Here is a 20,631-nt window from a genome sequence, read left to right as displayed (position 1 = left end):
CAATGCCAACATCTAAAAGGGAATATATCAAAACCCTCCCACATATAGGAGTACGATTCTTTTAAAAAACTACTTATGAGCTAAATGGATTTTTGTGAAAGTCATTCACATCTGCAGACTTTTACATTTTTAAATTCAAAGGGAGAACGCTTCCAGTACAGCATCACTAAATATCTCTTATTGCCAGAAGTGCACAAAGTCAATCAATTTCCACAATGGTCATTAAGGAGAATATTCATTCTGTTTTTCATGCAGACATGGAAAAAAAATCAGGGCAAGCCTAATTACGCTAATTAGCTGAAATCGTTGCATTATTGAAATATTTTGCAATCTTCAAAGTAGTGAGTAATTGTAAGTTCTCCAGAGGCTGATTTCTCTCACAAGCATTCTACTGTACAACATTTGTTCTCTTATCAGTGTGCTGGGAATGTCAATTGTCAATAGTCCCCATTAGGAAATATGAGCTGGAAGTTGTGGGACGCATCTGCGAATTGAATGAATTAACAGCTCATTAATTGTCCTTTTTGAGTTCCTTGAAAGCCAAAGAACGTTACATATAGGAGAGTGTGTGTGTGTGTATAAAAGCATGTGCTGCCAGCTAAGGTTTAAAGAAATAAATTATGTTTTACACTGGCCTTACCATCTGCAGAAAGAACTGGTGAAACAAAGCTGGGAGTCATGAGTGGGACAGGATCCTGCACTTATGTCTTGCTTGCAGGCTTTGTATAAGCTGCCTGGTTGGCTACTGTGGAAACAGAATGCTGGACTAGATGTTTGAGTTGATCCATCAGGGCTCTTTTCTTGATTCTGTGCTGTCAGGGAACTGCCATTGGCTCAGGGGTGAGAGGGGAAAAGCCGGATGGATTACAGAGAGCCCCCAAAGATCATGGGAAGCAGCTCCTCCTCAGCGGAGGAGAGTAACCACGCCTCCAGTGGAGAGGAGCTTCAGGGCTTGGAGGAGGCGAGGCGGTGCCAGGACACCTTGCCTGAGCAAAGCGAGGAGGAGAGAGGTCCTCCTTTACCCATGCCCTCCCTGCGCAGTAGGCTTCCGCGCCGAGAGGGGAAGCGCAGATTGAGCATCAAGAAACTACACTGCTGGGGAAGGTTTAAGGACCGCCCACTCACAGATTCTGCCAGTGAATGTGCGAGCCACAGAATAGTGGCACTCTGCATGGTGAAGGGTTTTTGCCGCCAGTAACGAGGCTTTACAGCCGACCAGGGAGGCATTTGCCTGATTGCTGTGGAGTAACCCTCTGGTATCCTTACATGTGCCATGCGAAGGCTCCAGTTATACAGTGGTGCCCCGCAAGACGAATGCCTCGCAAGACGGAAAACCCGCTAGACGAAAGGGCTTTCCGTTTTGGAGGTGCTTCGCAAAACGAATTTGCTATGGGCTTGCTTCGCAAGACGAAAAAAAACGCAAGACGAAGAGACTCGCGGAACGGGTTCTTTTCGTCTTGCGAGGCACCACTGTATCATGAAGAAGAAGAAGAAGAGTTTGGATTTGATATCCCGCTTTATCACTACCCGAAGGAGTCTCAAAGCGGCTAACATTCTCCTTTCCCTTCCTCCCCCACAACAAACACTCTGTGAGGTGAGTGGGGCTGAGAGACTTCAGAGAAGTGTGACTGGCCCAAGGTCACCCAGCAGCTGCATGTGGAGGAGCGGAGACGCGAACCCGAACCCGGTTCCCCAGATTACGAGTCTACCGCTCTTAACCACTACACCACACTGGCTCTCGGCTGACCTTGGACCACTCACATTCTCTCAGCTTAACCTACCTCAGAGGGTTGTTGTGAGGTCAAAAGGGGAAGAGCTCCTCGGAGGATACACGGGACATAAATATAAAAATAAAAACTGCCTATTCTTGCCGACCAGTGCCTCCATTTTCCCCAGCTTCTCCTGCTGTTTCCCCACGACTGTTTCAGATTGCAAGCCCCTTGGAGGTTGGGACTTGTCATACCTGTTCTATGTAAAGCAACCCGTACACAGAAGCCGCTCTAGAAATAAAATAATAATTATTATTATAACCATGCAAAACATAGGTGGAAGTTTTAGCTCTGCTTACCTTATGTTTACCAAAATTGCTCATTAGTCTACTGTGGGATTTCTTGCCAGTATCTTTTACATCCGGGTTCTATGGAAGCAAAATAAGCAAATAACCCAATAACCAAGGAAATGGGTTTTTTTATATAATAAACATATCTATTGTACTTGCTCCCAGAAGAACAGGACTATATGTGAAAATCAGCCTTCCCCAAACTGAGGCTCCCCTCATGTTTCGGACCAGAACTCTCATCACAGAGTATAAGCTAAATATTATATATATCAGCACAGACTGTAATATTTAGCTTGTGTCTGTACTCCCAATAATTAAGTTCTTTGAAGGGGTCGCAGGAATGCAAATGAAGCTGATATCTGGTGCCCACATAAAGAGAGGAAAAAGAAGAATCGACTTAAGAGGAATCAAAAATGAAAAGTGTGATCCAAGTGAACAAACATATCAAACCTCACACTTCCGAAACCTGTAGATAAACAGGGAATAAAAAAAAAATGCACACAACCCAAAGACACAGAGACAGAAGTGATGTTTGCTAGGCCACCTGAGGTTTGCTGTAAGAGAGTTCCCCTGGGTCATCAGTTTGATGATCTGTGGCAGGACCCAGTGTTGCTGTCAGAACATCACATCCCTTTATCTCTTTGAAGAGCTGAAAAGAGGCACTGAAATACATCGCCTCAACTATTCACAGCACAAATCCTTCCAGTTACATAAATGCGTGGCCTGTGGCAGAAATGTATTTTCCATTAGCTTTTTTTCACGGAGAACAAGTAATGGCTTCTCCTTTCTTTTCTTTTTTTGGCTAGTCAAGCTCGACAAACTCAAACCTACTTTTCCAAATATTTATTTCCAGTTCAGGATGCAGGATACACCCCGGGGTATTTCTTCAGCACATGCAGGGAGGAGAGCATAGTTCACTCACAGCTCTTCCACCCCTTCCTCTTCATATGCACTAGCAAATGGTGCCTATTTAACATTAAGCATCACTTTCAGTTTCCTCTTTCAGGGACATTACTCATCCCTATGGGATGTAACATCACTGAAGCACTCAAATACATTTCCTGTTTGCCCAGAGTGGACACACAGGGGAATGTTGCTCCAGCCAGGAGGACTTCCTGTCACACCTGGTCTGGGGCATCCTCCCCCTGGGTGTGACCAGGTAGATGGGCGTGGCCCTGGCAGACCCTATAAAGGGGCTAGTCACGTAGCCATCTTCCTCTTCACTCTCTTGATCCCTTCTCTCCATTTTGCCTTTTGCTGTCTGCTGGCTCTCAGCCAGCAGCACAATGGGCTCATCCCTCACAGAGGATGAACCCACACTTTTTTGTGTAACTGTAACTACAAGATAGGGACGCGGGTGGTGCTGTGGGTTAAACCACAGAGCCTAGGACTTGCCGATCAGAAGGTCGGCAGTTTGAATCCCCGTGATGGGGTGAGCTCCCATTTCTCGGTCCCTGCTCCTGCCAACCTAGCAGTTCAAAAGCACGTCAAAGTGCAAGTAGATAAATAGGTACCGCTCTGGCAGGAAGGTAAACGGCGTTTCTGTGCGCTGCTTTGGTTCACCAGAAGCGGCTTAGTCATGCTGGCCACATGACCTGGAAGCTGTACGCCGGCTCCCTTGGCCAATAAAGTGAGATGAGCGCCGCAACCCAGAGTCGGCCACGACTGGACCTAATGGTCAGGGGTCCCTTTACCTTAACTACAAGATAAAGCCGCCTTCAGGATCATACTGTGAACTGAATGTAAGTAAACCTTATTGTTACTTTTAAAAGAAGACTGTTGTGTCATGATTGTTTTTAAGAGAGAACTAAAGGGGATTTATCAGGAACAATCCAATCTGGACAAGCCAGACTGGATTGCTTAACTCAAATGATTCTCACGAATCCATCAACTAGCTTCCTGCAATGTACAAGGGAATGTGCTCTGCCACTAGCTCACTAACGTGAGCAAGGAAGGATAGTATTTAATCAATATATCCTCCCCTACTATCCACAACATTCCCAGAATCCTTAGTTTGACCTAGGCTTGCTGGGCTCCATGTAGTGGTCTTCCGCCAAATGGCAAAGGTCTTTGCCCATTGATTTGCTCGTTTTCACTAACCGGTTTTATTGGATTGTTTTGCTCTGTGATTGGTTTTGACGTTTATGTTACTGCTGCAGTAATAAAAAGAAACAAGAAAACCCAGTGTGGTATAGCAATTCACGTGACAGAAAAGGGTAGAGTATGGTACAAATTACAAATTCCCATTCAGCCATGGAGCTGAGTGGAGGAGGAGGAGGAGTTTGGATTCGATATCCCACTTTATCACTACCCTAAGGAGTCTCAAAGTGGCTAACATTCTCCTTTCCCTTCCTCCCCCACAACAAACACTCTGTGAGGTGAGTGGGGCTGAGAGACTTCAGAGAAGTGTGACTAGCCCAAGGTCACCCAGGAGCTGCATGTGGAGGAGCGGAGATGCGAACCCGGTTCACCAGATTACGAGTCCACCGCTCTTAACCACTACACCACACTGGCTCTTAACCACTACACCACACCGCATTTGGGTCACCCACAGCCTCTCAGACTAATCCAACCTCACAGGGATCTTGTGGCGATAAAGAGTTCCCTGTGAAGAGGGAAGGATTGCTAAATCACTGGGAATTGTGAGGAGACTAGGGATCTCCCAAGAACTCTCAGCCTCCTTAACAAACAACAGTTCCCAGGAAGCCATGACCATTAAAGTGGCTTGATACTACTTTAAATGTAAAGTGCAGATAGGGCCTCAGTTGCTCAAAAGGTTTAAACCTCTCCATGTGAGCGGGCATGGAAGGAACAGAGGGAAAAGCTGGCACTTGGTGTCCAAACTATATATTTCTTTATTTAAAAGTCGCTGACGAGAGTCTTTGAGCCGACCTCTTAGGGCTAAGAAAGGAATGTTAGCTGCTGGCAACAGAAAAGAGAAGACATATGGACTTTTTGACAGTCAAAGGAAATATTCCCCCTTGTATGTCCCTTAAAGGTCTGTGCCTCCAACAGAAAAAAATATTTTTAACATGACCCTGCAAGACACTTTTTAGAACTTTTAAAGGGATAAGAATCAAATATTTAGCACACCTTTTCAAAGTTGCTTCGAAAAGACTGACTATAGGTTGCAAATGATTTCCCAAAGGGTTTCCCAATCACTTTTAGTACTTCTTCTGCCATTCATTGCTTTTTTAAAAATGCTATATTTATTTAGGTTCGTGATAAAATGTTTCTTGACCTACTTCTTGAGACAATTTTATGGGGGGGGGGTGTCGCACAGTACCATTCCCATGGCGCATGATTATACAGTCTAAGATGGTTATACTTTTAATTAATTAATCATCTTCCACATACATGTCTCAAGGCGATCTACACAATACAATAGAAACAGCTAAAAACAGTTAAAACATCACAGAAAATAACAGCAAATTAATTTAAAAATGGTAAGAGGAAACACTAATGGCAGAGACCTATTCATCCAGCTAGGTCAAGCTTGTCAGAACAAAAGATTTCTTCAGATGTTTCTAAAAAGTGTAGATTGTGGGCACCTGTCATATTCTGACAGGGGTCTTCCATGGAACAGGGGCAGCCACACTGAAATCTCTGCTCCAAGACAGATCAAGTTTCTGATCTTTTGGAACCAACTGGGGATACAAGAGATCAGGCGGTCTCTCAATAGCTTAGTCCCAAGGGCAGGGAGAGTGGCGCTGTGGGACAGATAAGATTCAAATTTGGTTTTATGCTGCCACATACAATCTTGCCATTATTATGTTTCTTGTCAGTATAATTTAATGTTATTCCATTGTGGAGGATATAAACCACTGTATGGTAGATTGTGTGCAGCCTGGAAAGTGAAGCTGTGGATGTTTTCAAGCAGGCTTAGTGAACCAGTGTTGAGAGACACTTAAAGTCCTGTCAGCACTATAACAATAATAACAACAATTTATTATTTATACCCCACCCATCTGGCTGGATTCTATGGCAAGGCAGATTTCTGAGGCAAATCAATAGCCATTAACTATGGTTTCCTAATTCAGATATGCCAAATCATAGTTAGTGTAGACAATGGTTTGCAAATCTGCTTCAAACCAATCATGGTTTGGCACAACTGCAAGTCCCTCCACACAATGCCATTAGCCATGAGTCACATTGAATACCTTCCTAAAGGAAAACACTTCTTCTGTTTTCCCTAAACATCCTGGTAGGTCACAATGAAGGTGATTCGGATGCATTTTCTGCAGCTCATATTTTCCAGAAAAGATCCAAATGTGGAACTATCATTCTCACCCAGAACATCCACTGTAAATCTTTATTTGCAAATACATACATAAATACAAAGGTATGCTGCTTCCTTATTTTATTTGTTTTTTGGAGGTGGGAAAGTAACTTCTTTTTAAAAGCAGCTCCTATACAATGCATTTTGCAAATTTCACTGAGAGGCATTTCTTATATAAAATGAAGCGCGACTATTTCTTTCTCACAGCAAACCTGCAATGAATGCTAACCTCATCTCAACAATGCTAGAAGAACTCAGTAGAAAGGGGGAGGGGAAGAAAGAGAAATCTTACCTGTTTGAAGTTTACGTTTAAACCTTCGTGTGTTGCTTTTAAGAGTGCTCTCACCGTGAAGCTGTCGGGGTCTTCTTTGTCCCTGATCTGAGACTCTTTTAGCAAGGATTCAAGTTTCTTCCTTATAAAAGATTCCACCTGGTGCTCAGTGGTGCCATTACTCTGAAATAGATCAGTCAGGCCAATGCAAAATGCTCAATGGATTTTTTTTTTCTTTTCTCAAGCAAACAGAGCAGGGCAGTTGTTTCCACTCCCAAGTAAACTGATTCTCCCTACAGGATCTTTGCAGTAGTAGTGAATTTGGGTAAAAAAGGAAACTAAAATCTCTTCAAGGTGGGTTTTCATTCTAATATTCTGCCTGTTAGAACTCCTGGGGTGGCAATAAAAACCAGTGTCACTTTCCCTAAAGAGTCAATCCTCCCTCAGCATTTCCCTTACAAATTTGGGGACTGCCTTACTCAATAGGCTGTCAGCCTTCACTAACCTAAAGGTAAAGGTACCCCTAACCATTACATCCAGTCATGGATGACTCTGGGGTTGCGGCGCTCATCTCGCTCTATAGGCCGAGGGACCCGCCGTTTGTCCGCAGACAGCTTCCGGGTCATGTGGCCAGCATGACTGCTCTGGCGAAATAGAGCAGTGCATGGAAACGCCGTTTACCTTCCCGCCAGAGCGGTACCTATTTATCTACTTGCACTTTGACGTGCTTTCGAACTGCTAGTTTGGCAGGAGCTGGGACCAAACAACGGGAGCTCACTCCGTCGTGGAGATTTGAACCACTGACCTTCTGATAAGCAAGCCCTAGGCTCCGTGGTTTAGACCACAGCGCCACCCGCATCCCATCACTAACCTAGGCCTCTCCATAAATTTTAGACTACAGACCCAGTTACTGGCCGAGGCTGATGAGAGTTGTTGTCCAATAGATTTTTGGGCCACCAGGTTTCCGACAGTTGGGGTACGCTATCTTGGCAGTAAGATCTGTCATTTCTGTAGGACTGGTTGCTGGAGTGTGAATTCGTGTCTGTCTATATAGGATTTTATGGATGGATTTTATCTATCGCTGGCCTAGCTTCAGCAAGGGTTTGCATTGTTGCTTTTAATTCTATCTATTTTACTGTGTCACCTAGATAACATTTTTTAATGAGATGCATAAATTGGGAGTGGGGTGGGGAAAACCAACCACAGAGACAAAACAGATGAGCACTGTTTTTTTAGAACAACACAACCGAAACTACCTGGAAATAAACTGATGAACATGAGGATCCCTCAGAAATACTTTAGATATACCTAGAGCCAGTGTGGCTTAGAGGGCTTCTTATGGGGAAGTGGTCATGTGATGGCTTCATGGACATATGTATAGAGCAGGAAAGCACAAGAGGTGATCTACAAGGCCTTTCCTTAGTTGCCAATGACACACAGCACCATTTCCCACTGGGAAGGGAAGGACTCAACTAAACCGTTACAATGAATATGCAGGTGTTTGAGTAGACGAATGAAATTAACAGAGTGCTGTATCTGATGCTACAGGAGATGCAAGGAACTTCTCTGTTTGCAACTTGCAGTCAGCTCCAGAGGCTTACGGTCGCCTCTACAGCAGATTCTGAGAGTGCAAGAGTGAAAAAATGGAAATTACATCCATGCTATCCACAATGTTAGCTTGAAATATTCAGTAGCTTTATAGCAAGTGGGATGCGGCAAACACACCCATGCTTCTGGCTGGGTATTATTATTTTTATTATCATCACTATTGATTTATTAATTGCCTTCTAAACAACCATCTCAAGGAGAAAAACAAAGGCAGCAGATACATTTAAAACAATAGATACTCATGGTAAAGACCTATTCATCTAGCTAGGAAAGTCTAAAATGCCTTCAACTGCTTCCAGAAAGTGCGGGCAGTGGGCACCTGTCGTATTTTGACAGGAATGCTCTTCTATAGAACAGCCACACTAAAAGCCCTGCTCTGAGTCATCGATCTTGTTCCCTAAGTAGCATTTCCTGGTCTCCACTGTGGCTTTGGAGCTGTTGCTACAGGAAAATACAATGTGTTCATGCAGAGGTGGCACTGAGGGGATATAACTTCTTGGGTCACTGCGTGCAGTTTCTCCGCCTTGTGCTTTGAGCACCCAAAGACAAATCATCTCTCTGCGGAAGACAATCTCACAGAGGGCACAAAAGGGGTGATTCAGTGTTGTGCAGCGTTCTGAGCTTCACCATTTGAAACAACCATTTAGGAAACGGTTTTTCAAAATGGGAATGCTCTCAAGGTTCCCTCATGTCTGTTAAGTATTAATGTGTTCATCTGATTTCAATTTGGTCCCTTTTATGCATAAATGTAAGACAATGCTGCAGTGTCGGATAATCTTGAAGTACCCTGTGGTAAAAGTGCTTAAGAGAGGAACAATATTATGAGCATCTGCCGCTCTCTCTCTGAACCAAATCTGATGGGGCCCTGTAATATCTAAAGCAGCAAAACAATTCCCAGCCTGCTTGCAAAATGTTTATGTCCCACTAGCTGATGCAAATTAGGAAAGAGGCAGGAAAGAGCTCGTTTGGCAGGCATCTTGGTAAACATAAGAGCTCCACTGTGGGCAAGGTGGAGAATGAGAAACCAAAATCCACACCGTCACATGCTGACCTGCAAATCACTGGAGTCACCTTGCCTAGACGGACCAACTCTCTACCAGACCGGTAAAAGATTATAAATACATGTGAAATATTTTGAGCCAGTCAAGTATGAACTCCTCTGAGCTGGAACAAACCATCTGTTCATGACTGAGCAGCCTTGCTGCATTGCCACCGAGTAAAAGATTTCATTTTTTCAAAAATCCACTTCCAGACAAGACACAAATGGAAAACAGCAAGAGGAAAGAAGAGCAAGTGCAGACAGAAGAAACAGTCAATGTACAACATGGTGGAGAAACAAGGGAGATACACACACACACACGGACACAGGTGGCGCTGTGGTCTAAACCACTGAGCCTCTTGGGCTTGCTGATCACAAGGTTGGCAGTTCAAATCTGTAAGACAGGGTGAGCCTCCGTTGCTCTGTCCCACCTTCTGCCAAACTAGCAGTTCAAAAGCATGCCAGTGCAAGTAGATAAATAGGTACCGCTGTGGAAGGTAAACGGCGTTTCCTCCGTGTGCCAGAAGCAATTTAGTCATGACCTGGAAAGCTGTCCCTTGGCCTGAAGCGAGATGAGTGCCGCATCCCATAGTTGCCTTTGACTGGACTTAACCATCCAGGGGTCCTTTACTGTGTGTGTGTGTGTGTGTGTGTGTGTGGTGTCTCATATGTGGAACTCTTCTCATGAGAACAGAGAACACACACACATACCCACTGTTCTCAAGAGTTTTATATAAAAAACTATATAAATAATACACACACACACACACACACAGTATAACTGGGTTGGATCCACAGTTCCCATGAGAAGAGTTCCACATAGGGAACACCAGTACTGGAGAAAAGGGGAATGCAATTTTCATTTATTCCCAATTCCCTATGTCTCTAAAAGTCTAGAGAACGGAGGGAAGCTACATAACAGTGCAGATGGTGGTATATGATAGATTGCAGTGGGAAGAGGGTTTTATTCCCCTTTCCCCAGAAGGAGTCTCTGCTGGATGGAAGTCCCTTCCACCAACAGAAGGAGTCTTTTCTCTTCACCAGAGGGCAATTTGGATCCAAGCCATGATTAATCATCCTTGTTATCCCAGCAGCATCAACACACATCAAACTTTACAGAGTTTCATAAAAGATAGGCCTCTTGCCTTAAGGACCTTAAAATCTATGTTAGTGGGAATATCAACGTATGGCTAAGAAGTTCTTGTACCCGGAAGCACACCTCAGCACCACAGGGAAGCTCGGTACTCAGGCAAGTGAGAATAGGGCGATTAAAACATGGTTCAGGTCCTTGAACGCAAAAACGTCACATGCAATTCACTTAAGCTGTGTGTGAAATGCAGCTCTGCGCAACTGCTGGGAAATTAGTTATAGGGAAGTTGCTAAGCACACTTACGTAAGAAACCTTCAACTTGCAATCATCTTCAATTTCATCAGCGCTGTCTTCATCAGAAACCTCTCCTTCTTCAGCATCCGCTCCAAGACTATAGGGGAGCTTTTTACCCTGAAAAAATGAGCGTTACAGCACAAAATTGCTACAGTCATTTGAAATTCAAATCGAGTACATCTTTATTACGCAGCAGAAATATTTCCTTACGACAAAATATATTGAAGTCATCTAAAGACCTCCGTGATGATTCTATAAAATATGCAGGCATCACATAATTCTCTCTGCTTCTGATGTTCAGATTGTGAATGCCCTCGCTTACGTAGTCAAAATGGCAGGGTGCCCATCCATTTCTATTAAACAAAGGTTGCAAAATATTCTTTAAAATCTTCCAAATTGTTTGAGGTCCCTCCAAGTTTCAAATGGGCTGCACAGTTATTACGCATACACTCTGCTCTTTCATTCAATGAATTTCTGAAATATTTGGACACACTGCTGGATCGTGCAGTGATCCCTGCAGAATATAGCTGATATATCTTTCTAATCTGGTGTGCATTCAGGAAATTACTATGTTTTCAACATGAAGCGCACTCTCTCCCTCCCTCCTTTTCTTTTTTTAAAAAACCCTAGCCATTATTTCAATTTTAATTCTGAGCTACGCACTGTGTCGCCCACAGAGAACCGAACTATGAGGATTTATTTCGAAGTTTACTGGGCAGTCCTAAATTAGAAGCTCAGCCTGGCTTCTGACAGATGTGCACTAAGGATTGCTGACATACTTGTAAATGAGTATCTTGAGCCTTTCGGACACTAATGGGTCAGAACAGGCCTGCAAGCTCCAGATGTGGAGAATCATGCTTGTTCCGCTTAGCGTAGTGCAATATCACTTTATATAATACAGTACGCAAGTGTCAGTGTTTTGGTACAAGCTTGTCATTATTACATAACAACGACAAGGAAGATGCTTTCCCTGCTACATGTTTTGCATTACTTTGCTGTCCATATCTGAAATAGCCAATGGGGTGCCCCCCCCCCCCGTTGCTGATGCATCCCAGCTGCCATCAGCCCCAGCCAGGATAGCCAATGACCAGCAGCGATGGAAGATGGAGTCTGATAGCATACTGAGAGCACCACGTTGGCTACCCTTGGTCTAAATTCTTTCAGTTCCACTGGCCAAGCTGGAAAAACACTCAGCTCTGCTATCTCCGGCACTAATGAAGACAAAACGCTGCACTGTTCATTTTCATTAAACCATTCATTTTCATTAAGCATTACATCAGAATATCTTAAGCATCGTTAAGACTGGCTGCAAATAAGGATGTAAAACAAATGAAGCGGCTTGTGCTAAATCATGGGTTGCTCAGTACAGGCAAAGGCTACGATCCTAATCCCACTTACCTGCGAGTAAGCCTCTTTGAATTCAGCAGGACTTACTTCCTAGTATGCAAGGTTAGGATTGCACTGCAAGCTGATGCACATTTATCCAGTACTGAATGCAAAAGTTGCACCAAGCTTGGGTCTGTATGCAATTCGTCAGTGATTAGCACATATTTTACAAGGGAGCCATTGCTATTGTAAAAATGATTTCTTACATTGCTTTTCTTTTTTAAAAAATTACATTTCTATCCTACATTCTTCCAAGGAGCCCAAGGTGACTTTTTAGCCACACGGCAAGCCTTTGAGGTAGGTCATTTATGCCAAAATGGCTAAAATGACCTGAAGAATCAGAAATCAGGAAGACCAAAATTTTAATAAGGAATGGGGGAAATTTATAATTTATCTTAAAAACCATTGTAAACAGCTAAAATCGTTAGTACGATCGGAGTAACACTTGTAGTTTAATGGCAAATTTTGGACATAATGGAGATGTAAAAGGTTTGGATTATCATAAGAGATGCAGAAGGAAATTATTAACAATAGGACCCACAAAGGGGAGGAGGGAAGTCCAGGAGATTCTTTGGAATCTTGTTTTTATGATGTATATTGGGTATGTCAGGGACGTCCAACTCCCAATAGACTCCCAATAGATCTACTCACAATATTAAAACAATGGCAGTGTTCTACCCATTGTCATTAGATGGACCAAAGTTGTTGAGCTTTCTTTAGGAAGCCACAGTTGTTTTTCCCCCTTTTTTGGGGGGGGAGATCACTGGGGGGGCCAGAGATCTACCAGGAACACCCCACAATCTATCAGTAGATCACGATCTACCTGTTGGACATGCCTGGGGTATGTGATAGTAAAACTTTAATCTGAAAAACCAAATAAATAAATTTTTATATATTATAAAAAATTGGTAGGTCAGACTAAACCAGAGATGCTTGTGGGAAGTCTGCAAGCAGGAGGACCTGAGAGCAGTGGCAGCAGGTCTCTCTCCTCCTGTGGCTTCCAGCAAATGGCAAAGGCAGAACATAACCATCAGGGCTAGTAGCCATTGATAGCTTAATCCTTCATGGATTTCTCTAATCCTCTTTTAAAAGCACCACTGACTTAGAAGGTGACTTGTTCTCCATTGCCCCAGAGGTTATGGCTACATTTGATGGGCTTACGGTAGACTTCAGTTAAGCAGAAAGAAAGAGAAAGTTTCTGATGGTAAGAGCAGCTAGATGAGAGTTTCCCTAACTTGGGTCTCCAGCTGTTGTTGGACTACAACTCCCATCATCCCTAGCTAGCAGGACCAGTTGTCAGGTGTGATGGGTATTGTAGTCAAAAAACAGCTGGAGACCCCAGTTAGATGGAAACTCTGAGTTAGATGGTGGAATCAATTTGGTAGTGGGGGCCTGGGATTTCCTGCACTGCAAGTCCTCAAGCAGAGGCAAAATCTAGCTCTGGATTTCCTGCCATCATTGGGTAGGGTGCTTAACTAGATGACCTGAAAGGTCTTTTCCAGCTCCATGTTTCTACGATTCTATCTCTGCATGAGTGTTTCTGAATGTCCAGTGACATACAATATAGACACAGGGCTGAACGACTCGTCCCAAGTAAAGGACTATAGGAAGGTGGCAAGATAAAGGCCATCAAATTGGGGGGCCACTAGGAGCGCATTGGAAGATGGCCGACAATACCATCTCTCTGACCCACACGAGGTAATTAAGAGGCTGTTATGGAAGTAGGCAGCCTCCCTTGTTGCCCCAAGGAAATGGGGAACACTGCCCTTGCCTGCTGTGCCCATAAATCACCCCCTAATTTGAAAGAAGGGGGTGAGGGCCCTAGGCAGAATGCCCCCATGTGGACCTCGGCTCTCCTGGACGCTGTCTCTGATCGCGCACTAGCTGCAGCAATTTGGAATAATTAATTATAAAAGAAGCAAATGCACATATTTCAAGTGAAGAAGGGGAGTGAAGTCTGCTAATTTAAGTGACCTCTGCGAAAGAAGACGACAGGTTGGAGAAACAGGAATATTTTACAATGAAGATACACCAAAGGCTGGGTATGTTGACAACGGGACTGAATGGTGGGGGGGGGGGGACTTTTTTACTTTCCTTCTATGTGATTTACAAGAACCCCTCCTCATTAGAATCGTTGGTTGAACTGACCCAAGCAGGATGATTAAGGTCTGTGTGGAGATAAACTTTAACCAAAAGTATGCTTTATGGAGATCGAGAAGCAATAAGAGCTTTTGGAATGGCGCAGCAATTAATTCGGAGTCGCCATCTTGCCAAAGGATTTATAGCCAGGAGGAGGAACGGACCTGTTTTCAGACTGCATTCCTGGTGAATCTCCTCAGAGGTTTTGAGAAAGGAGGCAGATTGGTGAAGATTAATGACACTAAGACTGTTTTGATGTATGGAAGTGATGTTATATGGAAAACGTCTGGATATGGCTACTGGATAAAAAAAATAATATCCACGCAGGATTACAAACTGTTCTAACCAGCTTGTGGATACTATCAGAGTTCACAAAGAGAAAGGAAAAATATATGAAAATAACAACAAGAGATGTGGAAAAACAATAAGAAAGGACTGGATAGTACTGTGAACATCATAAGATTAGTTTTGTGGACATTAAAACAGCAGTAAGAAGCAAGAAGTTGATTGGATCCCCTTCGTAACTTGAAATATGGGTACCCACCCCCAACAAAAATTTAAAATTCGGCTGTGTAATTTGGAATTTATGTAATTTGGTTTGATTTGGTTTGATTTGATGTGATTGGTCGGTTAATAAAAAATTATTCTTAAAAAAAAAGATAAAGGCCATCAAATTACCAGCCCACATGCTCACCCATACTGATGAATAATTTGCATCTAAGTGGTTGTATTCAAAGCAGATCCACTGAAATTAATGAGCATAGCTAACATAGGTCCATTAATTTCAATGGATCTACAGTGGTACCTTGGGTTAAGTACTTAATTCGTTCCAGAGGTCCGTTCTTAACCTGAAACTGTTCTTAACCTGAAGCACTATTTCTGGATTAGCAGAGTCTGTAACCTGAAGTGTATGTAACCTGAAGCGTATGTAACCTGAGGTACCACTGTACTCTTAATAGAACTTAGTTGGAATATAACCCAATGTGTTTTTGATCAATCTCTCCAAGTGCGATACTCATCTGGAAGGAATTGTTACTGGTCAGATTAAGCGGCTAACTGCAAGACTGCTACACAGAGAACCTACCAGTTCTTGTTATCTTTTTACTTGCTTGGCGCAACACTTAATAGCCACTGATCAGTGGTGTACAAGAGTGACTTACAGGATCAATAATATTATTCAAAGAGACAAAATCTCCCTTGTAGGAGCAGATCAACTGTGGTATTCGAGAGAATGCTATGAAAACGAAAAGTCTGACTGAGACTGATGACCAGGAAATTAAATGCACATTTTGCAACATGTGTTTACCTCTCTCTGATTTTGATTAAAAGCAAAAAGTGATAAGAGAGGATGCTCTCCTCACATCAACTGAAATCACTTGATCACTACTGCAATGTTATTTATCCAAGTCAGAATCAAGAGGAAATAAAAATCCACCAGATCAAGCTAATGTCACACTTGGGAAGTAGAAAGTTGCCTTGAGACTGGCTAGAAAGAAGTGGTGGCAACATTCCAGGAGTGCTTCTGCCCAGACAGTTGAGCCATCCTTGGTACAATCAAACCTGCCCATGGTTGCATATCCACTAGTTACATTGCAGTTGTGCTCTTTCTGGGTCTGCCTTCAAAAATCATTCAGAAACCATTAGGAAGCTATCAGGCGGGGAAAGGCACAACAACTTTTTTTCAAGAAGTCAAAGACTTGCCCAAATCAGGCATAAAACTCCAGCGAAAGATTTGTAAGCTGGCAAGGACACAAGCAACCAAGACAATCGGAGGAATATTGTTGCTAAGAACATGGAGACAAATGATCCAAAGCTGGAAACACACAAGAAAAGCAACTGGATTATCAGACGATAAAGGAATGAAAGGGTTAGGGAAAGAAGGCCAGAGAATCTGCAGAGAAACTAAACTACTTCTTTGCATTAATGTTCATACAGAACATGTCTGGACAGAAATTGTTTCACCCGATGTGTATATCTTTAAGGGGCCAGAGCAAAATAACGAGATCCAGCTTTACAGCTGTGAAACATAGCAGGTGCTGCTGAGTTGCATTGATTAAGCTGTGTCAGGAATTGGGTGTAGTATATAAGGAGCAGCACCTAGCTCTGCCATTACCCTGGGGGATGGGTTGGTGGTTGGGTCGTGTTTGTTTGTTAATGTATTTAGTGTAAAAGGAGTTTTTGTTTTTGTAATTAAAGCCTTGTTTAAGTTATTTTTTAGTCCCTTTTTAATGCATGGTCTCCCCAGCAAGCTCTCTGCAGCGCTACCATACTGCAAAAAGCCAACACAGGGGGCAACAATTCAGCAACTAACAAAATATCATTTTACCTTGACTAGGATTTTGCCTTTCAAACTCTGAGGACTTGGAAGCTGCTTGGAATCCCCCATGCTCACCGAAGTCAAGTCCAGCTTGTCACTGAAAATCTCCTTGAGGTATCGGGCAATTTTCTTTTGCTGTTGAATACTGCAGTGGTTTTCGATAGACAATATAATTGGAAATCTAAAAGGAAGAGGAGAGGAGAGGGGGAGGTACCCCCCAAGGTCTCAAAAATTTATCTCGGCAAACATCTAGCCCATCACAGCACAACACAGAATGATGGCGGTGTGTTGGTTTTCATAACTTCAGCTTTCTTGGAGGACCCCAGGCTCTCGTATTATGAAGAGTGGGAGAAAAACTTATCTCTATCCACATTCTCCACTCTATACCTAATTTGAGAAACCTACATCATGTCTCCACCAACCTCAGTCTGCCTTCACCCGCCTGTCTTCTGACTTGCATCCGATCCAGGGAGCGACGCTGCGTATCAGTTTCCTCCCCCCAACACTTAGTCTCAGCGCTGCCTCTTGTAAGGCAGAGAACGGAGGCAAAACTTGAATTATTGTAATTGATTCTCTGAATCGCCCAGAGATGTTGCAATGCAGGGCAGTATATAAATTTAATAAATAATATTAATAAAAATAGTCAGTAGTTGGCTGTTGGAGAGGTTGTGACTCTCGTAGCTCAGTCGGTAGAGCACAGAGACTCGTAATCTCAGAGTCGTGGGTTTGAGTCCCACATTGGGCAAAAGATCCCAGCATTGCAGGGCGTTGGACTAGATGACCCTCAGGATCCCTTCCAACTCTAGAATTCCAGAGTTTAAAAAGTTGTGTGTCGACACAAACACAGCAACAGGGAGAGATTAACATTACACTGTGCACTTTTTTCTGTTTTACAATTTCAGATACACATTTTACATCCTTAAGATATCAATGACTTCCCTTCATCTCTTTCCATGGTTCATTTTACATATCTTAAATCCTTGCATATTTTACAAAAACTATACTATTCACTATTCCATTATTGCATCCATCAAAACTTATTTACACTGTTGAATTTATCTTAATGCTGCCAGTGTTTTCAGCTGTACACAAATATTTCCCATATATTCAATAAACGTTTTCCAATCTTCACTAAACATATGTTCTTCTTGTTCTCTTATTCTATATGTGAAGTCTGCAAGTTGTGCATATTCTGTCAACTTGCCGTATTTTTCGCACCATTGGGCGCACCGGACCATAGGGCGCACCCAGTTTTAAGGGGGGGGGAATCAAGAAAAAAATATTTCCCCCCCCCCCAGCCCCAAAGAGCAGCGTACAGGCTGCACACAACCTCTCCCTGCCAGAGGGGTTGCGCGCAGCTATGGAACAAGCCAAAGCAGCGAGTGGGATCCATCCCGCTCGCTGTTTTGCCTTCCCCTTCAGCCCCATGCAGCCTCTCCCTCCCGGGAGAGGCTGCGTGGGGCTAAAGAAGCCATAGCCCCGTGCAGCCTCTCCCTGCCGGAGGGGTTGCGCGTGGCTATGGCACAAGCCTGCATTCGCTCCATAGGACGCACACACATTTCCCCTCAATTTTTGGAGGGGAAAAACTGCGTCCAATAGAGCGAAAAATACGGTAAGTTGTCATTCTTCTTTGGCTGGGACCTCGCTCGTTTTCCATTTGGGGGCTAACAAAACACGGGTCACAGTTGTTGCATACATAAGTAACCTTTTCCGACACCTGGGAATTTCAATCTGAATTATCCCCAACAGAAAGAACTTTGGTTTTTGGGGGGAAAGTACTTTTAAACGTTTTCTCCCCAATTCATTATAGATCATTTCCCAATACTCTTTTATCCTTTTACATGTCCACCACATATGAAAGAATGTTCCCTCCACCTTTTTACAATTCCAGCACTTATCTGATTCTGTCTTGTAAATCTTAGCAAGCCTACTCGGAGTTAAACACCACCTGTGAATCATTTTCAAGTAGTTCTCCTTCAAAGAATAACATGCTGTAAATTTCAAGTCACTTTTCCAGAGTTTTTAACCAGAGGTTAAAATCTATATTGTGTTCTATATATATTGCCCAAAACAGCAACAGGGAGAGATTTACATTAATCACTGTGCAACTTTAGTAACAGGAGATTATGTCATTGAATGCATGTACTGTCATACCTTGGTTGATGAACGGCTTAGCAGTCAAACGTTTTGGTTCCCGAACACCACAAACCCAGAAGTGAGTGTTCCAGTTTGCGAACCTTCTTTTGGAAGCCAAACGTCCAGCCGGGCTTCTGTGGCTTCCGATTGGTTGCAGGAAGCTCCTGCAGCCAATTGGAAGCCGCCCCTTGGAAGTCGGACGTTTTAGAATTCGAACGGGATTCCAGAATGGATTCCATTCGGCTTCCAAGGTACGATTGTACTACTATGAATTGTTCAAAGTCCCTGCTGTACTTACTCATTTTTCACAAAGGCATTTTTGTTGATTGCTTCCACTACATCTTTAAAAAGTATTTTAGATGTAAGAGTATAACCATGATGCACAACTGGCTCTCCATCCGGACCATCCCAGCAGTCAACTGTTGAGACAAGAAAGTTGCGCATTAAATAAATATTCTTCCAAAGAATAAACTTTCCCCCTTTTTCTTTCGCGATAATGGGAGAGGAAGAGGCATTTCAGGCACGCACACAAAGATCTGGCATGTGGAAATCCTGCTCAACAAATGAGCATTCTCTTATTACATGCATCAAGTCTCATCTTTTCCACAATCTCATGCTGGCAAAATGATTAAAGCTGACTGTTCTGCTGTCATTATCATCAAGCGTAATTAGCAAGGATACCTGCCAAGAAAACTACGGCAGAAGTCCGAGTAAGAGCTCTGACTATAGCCTTTTACTTGGCTAGAGTTGAATTGGGGGGGAGGGGTATGCTCAAAAAATTCATATCTTTGTAATGGAAGTTTGATCATTTGCCCACCATCTGGTAGTTAATTTGGTCCTGTATCTGATGAACATGTATGGCACAAAACTGGTTCTCTGGAACAGTCATATGTTGGGACAGTCAAAGGAGATCTGAATTATATAAAAAATACTCTAACACCAAAGGGACCTCCACACCTTGATGCATGTACACTTAAGACTATCTAACCATTCAGTCAACCATTCCTAGCATGCCTCTCGAGTCCAAATTGGCTGTTGGTACTGTGAGATGTAAATCATTGGAGCAGTGAAATACAACATTCCTTGTTTTCCTAGAGTGGACACAGGCAGGGGGATGTTACTCCAGCCAGTATAACTTCCTGTTCCACTGGTCTGGAGCATCCTCCCCCTGTGTGTGACCAGGGAGAGGGGTGACTTCATAAAAATAAAAGAGCTGAGTCACACAGCCATCTCTCTCTCTCTCTCTCTCTCTCTCTCTCTCTCTCTCTTGATACCATGCTGCCATTTTCTTCTCTTGATGCTGTTCTCTTAATATATTTTGCTATCTGCTGGCTCTCATGCACTCACACTATGTTCTGTAACTACAGGCTAAAGTCTGCCTTCAGGGATCATACTGTGAACTGAATGTGAGGAAACTTCTTATTACTTTTAAGGAAAGACTCTTGTGTCTTTATTCTTTTAAAAGGGATCAAAGGGGACACCAGGAATAATATTGCTTAACTAAAGAGATTCCAATGAATCTGCAAACTAGCTTTCTGCTATATTGAGGTGAATCTGCTCTACTGCATGACTCGCTAGCGTGAGTGAAGGAAGGATAATATTTAATCAATATATCTTCTCCTCTACTACCCTTAACATTCCCATAGGTATCCCCACGGCTACCTACCTGAATCTATACACATAGGTACTTAGTCCCAGCCCCATTTGCTTCCATTGTGCTCAGTGCTCCAAGCAATGTTCCAAAGAATTCAACATATGCTCCCTAATTAAGCAATCACATCTTAAAGAATGCATTATGCACCCAGAGCTCCCGTGCCAACTTTACTTCCATGGAAGTTGCAGGGGGAAATTGCACACAGAGAGGTCCATTCATTGATACTGAATTCAACAAGAGATTCCAGATCAGGCTGGAATAATATCTTATTAAGCTTACAATTTCATGTCACTTCAAATGTTTGCGTTTTGACAACAAACACATTCTGGGCAGAATTACTGGCATATGCCATGATCAGT

At 43.1% G+C, this 20,631-nt stretch overlaps 1 protein-coding gene across 16 annotated transcripts in view; it reads right to left on the bottom strand.

Moving 5' to 3' along the window:
* PLCH1 (phospholipase C eta 1) overlaps positions 1-20,631 on the bottom strand; it is a 140,160-nt gene that overhangs the window by 28,525 nt on the left and 91,004 nt on the right. For all 16 annotated transcript variants that reach the window (XM_083442542.1, XM_083442545.1, XM_083442550.1 and 13 more), the window contains 5 exons: positions 18,917-19,037; positions 16,492-16,663; positions 10,650-10,757; positions 6,631-6,792; positions 2,069-2,137 (listed from right to left, as the gene is read on the bottom strand). In XM_083442542.1, coding sequence (XP_083298668.1) covers positions 2,069-2,137; positions 6,631-6,792; positions 10,650-10,757; positions 16,492-16,663; positions 18,917-19,037 — 632 coding nt within the window. The remainder of the gene's footprint in view (positions 1-2,068; positions 2,138-6,630; positions 6,793-10,649; positions 10,758-16,491; positions 16,664-18,916; positions 19,038-20,631) is intronic.

The sequence above is a fragment of the Podarcis tiliguerta genome, assembly GCF_965153285.1.
Source record: "Podarcis tiliguerta genome assembly, chromosome: 5".
NCBI classification, from domain to species: domain Eukaryota; kingdom Metazoa; phylum Chordata; class Lepidosauria; order Squamata; family Lacertidae; genus Podarcis; species Podarcis tiliguerta.
The sequence above is the reverse complement of the archived record's forward strand: the minus strand, read 5'-3'. Positions and strand labels throughout refer to the sequence as shown.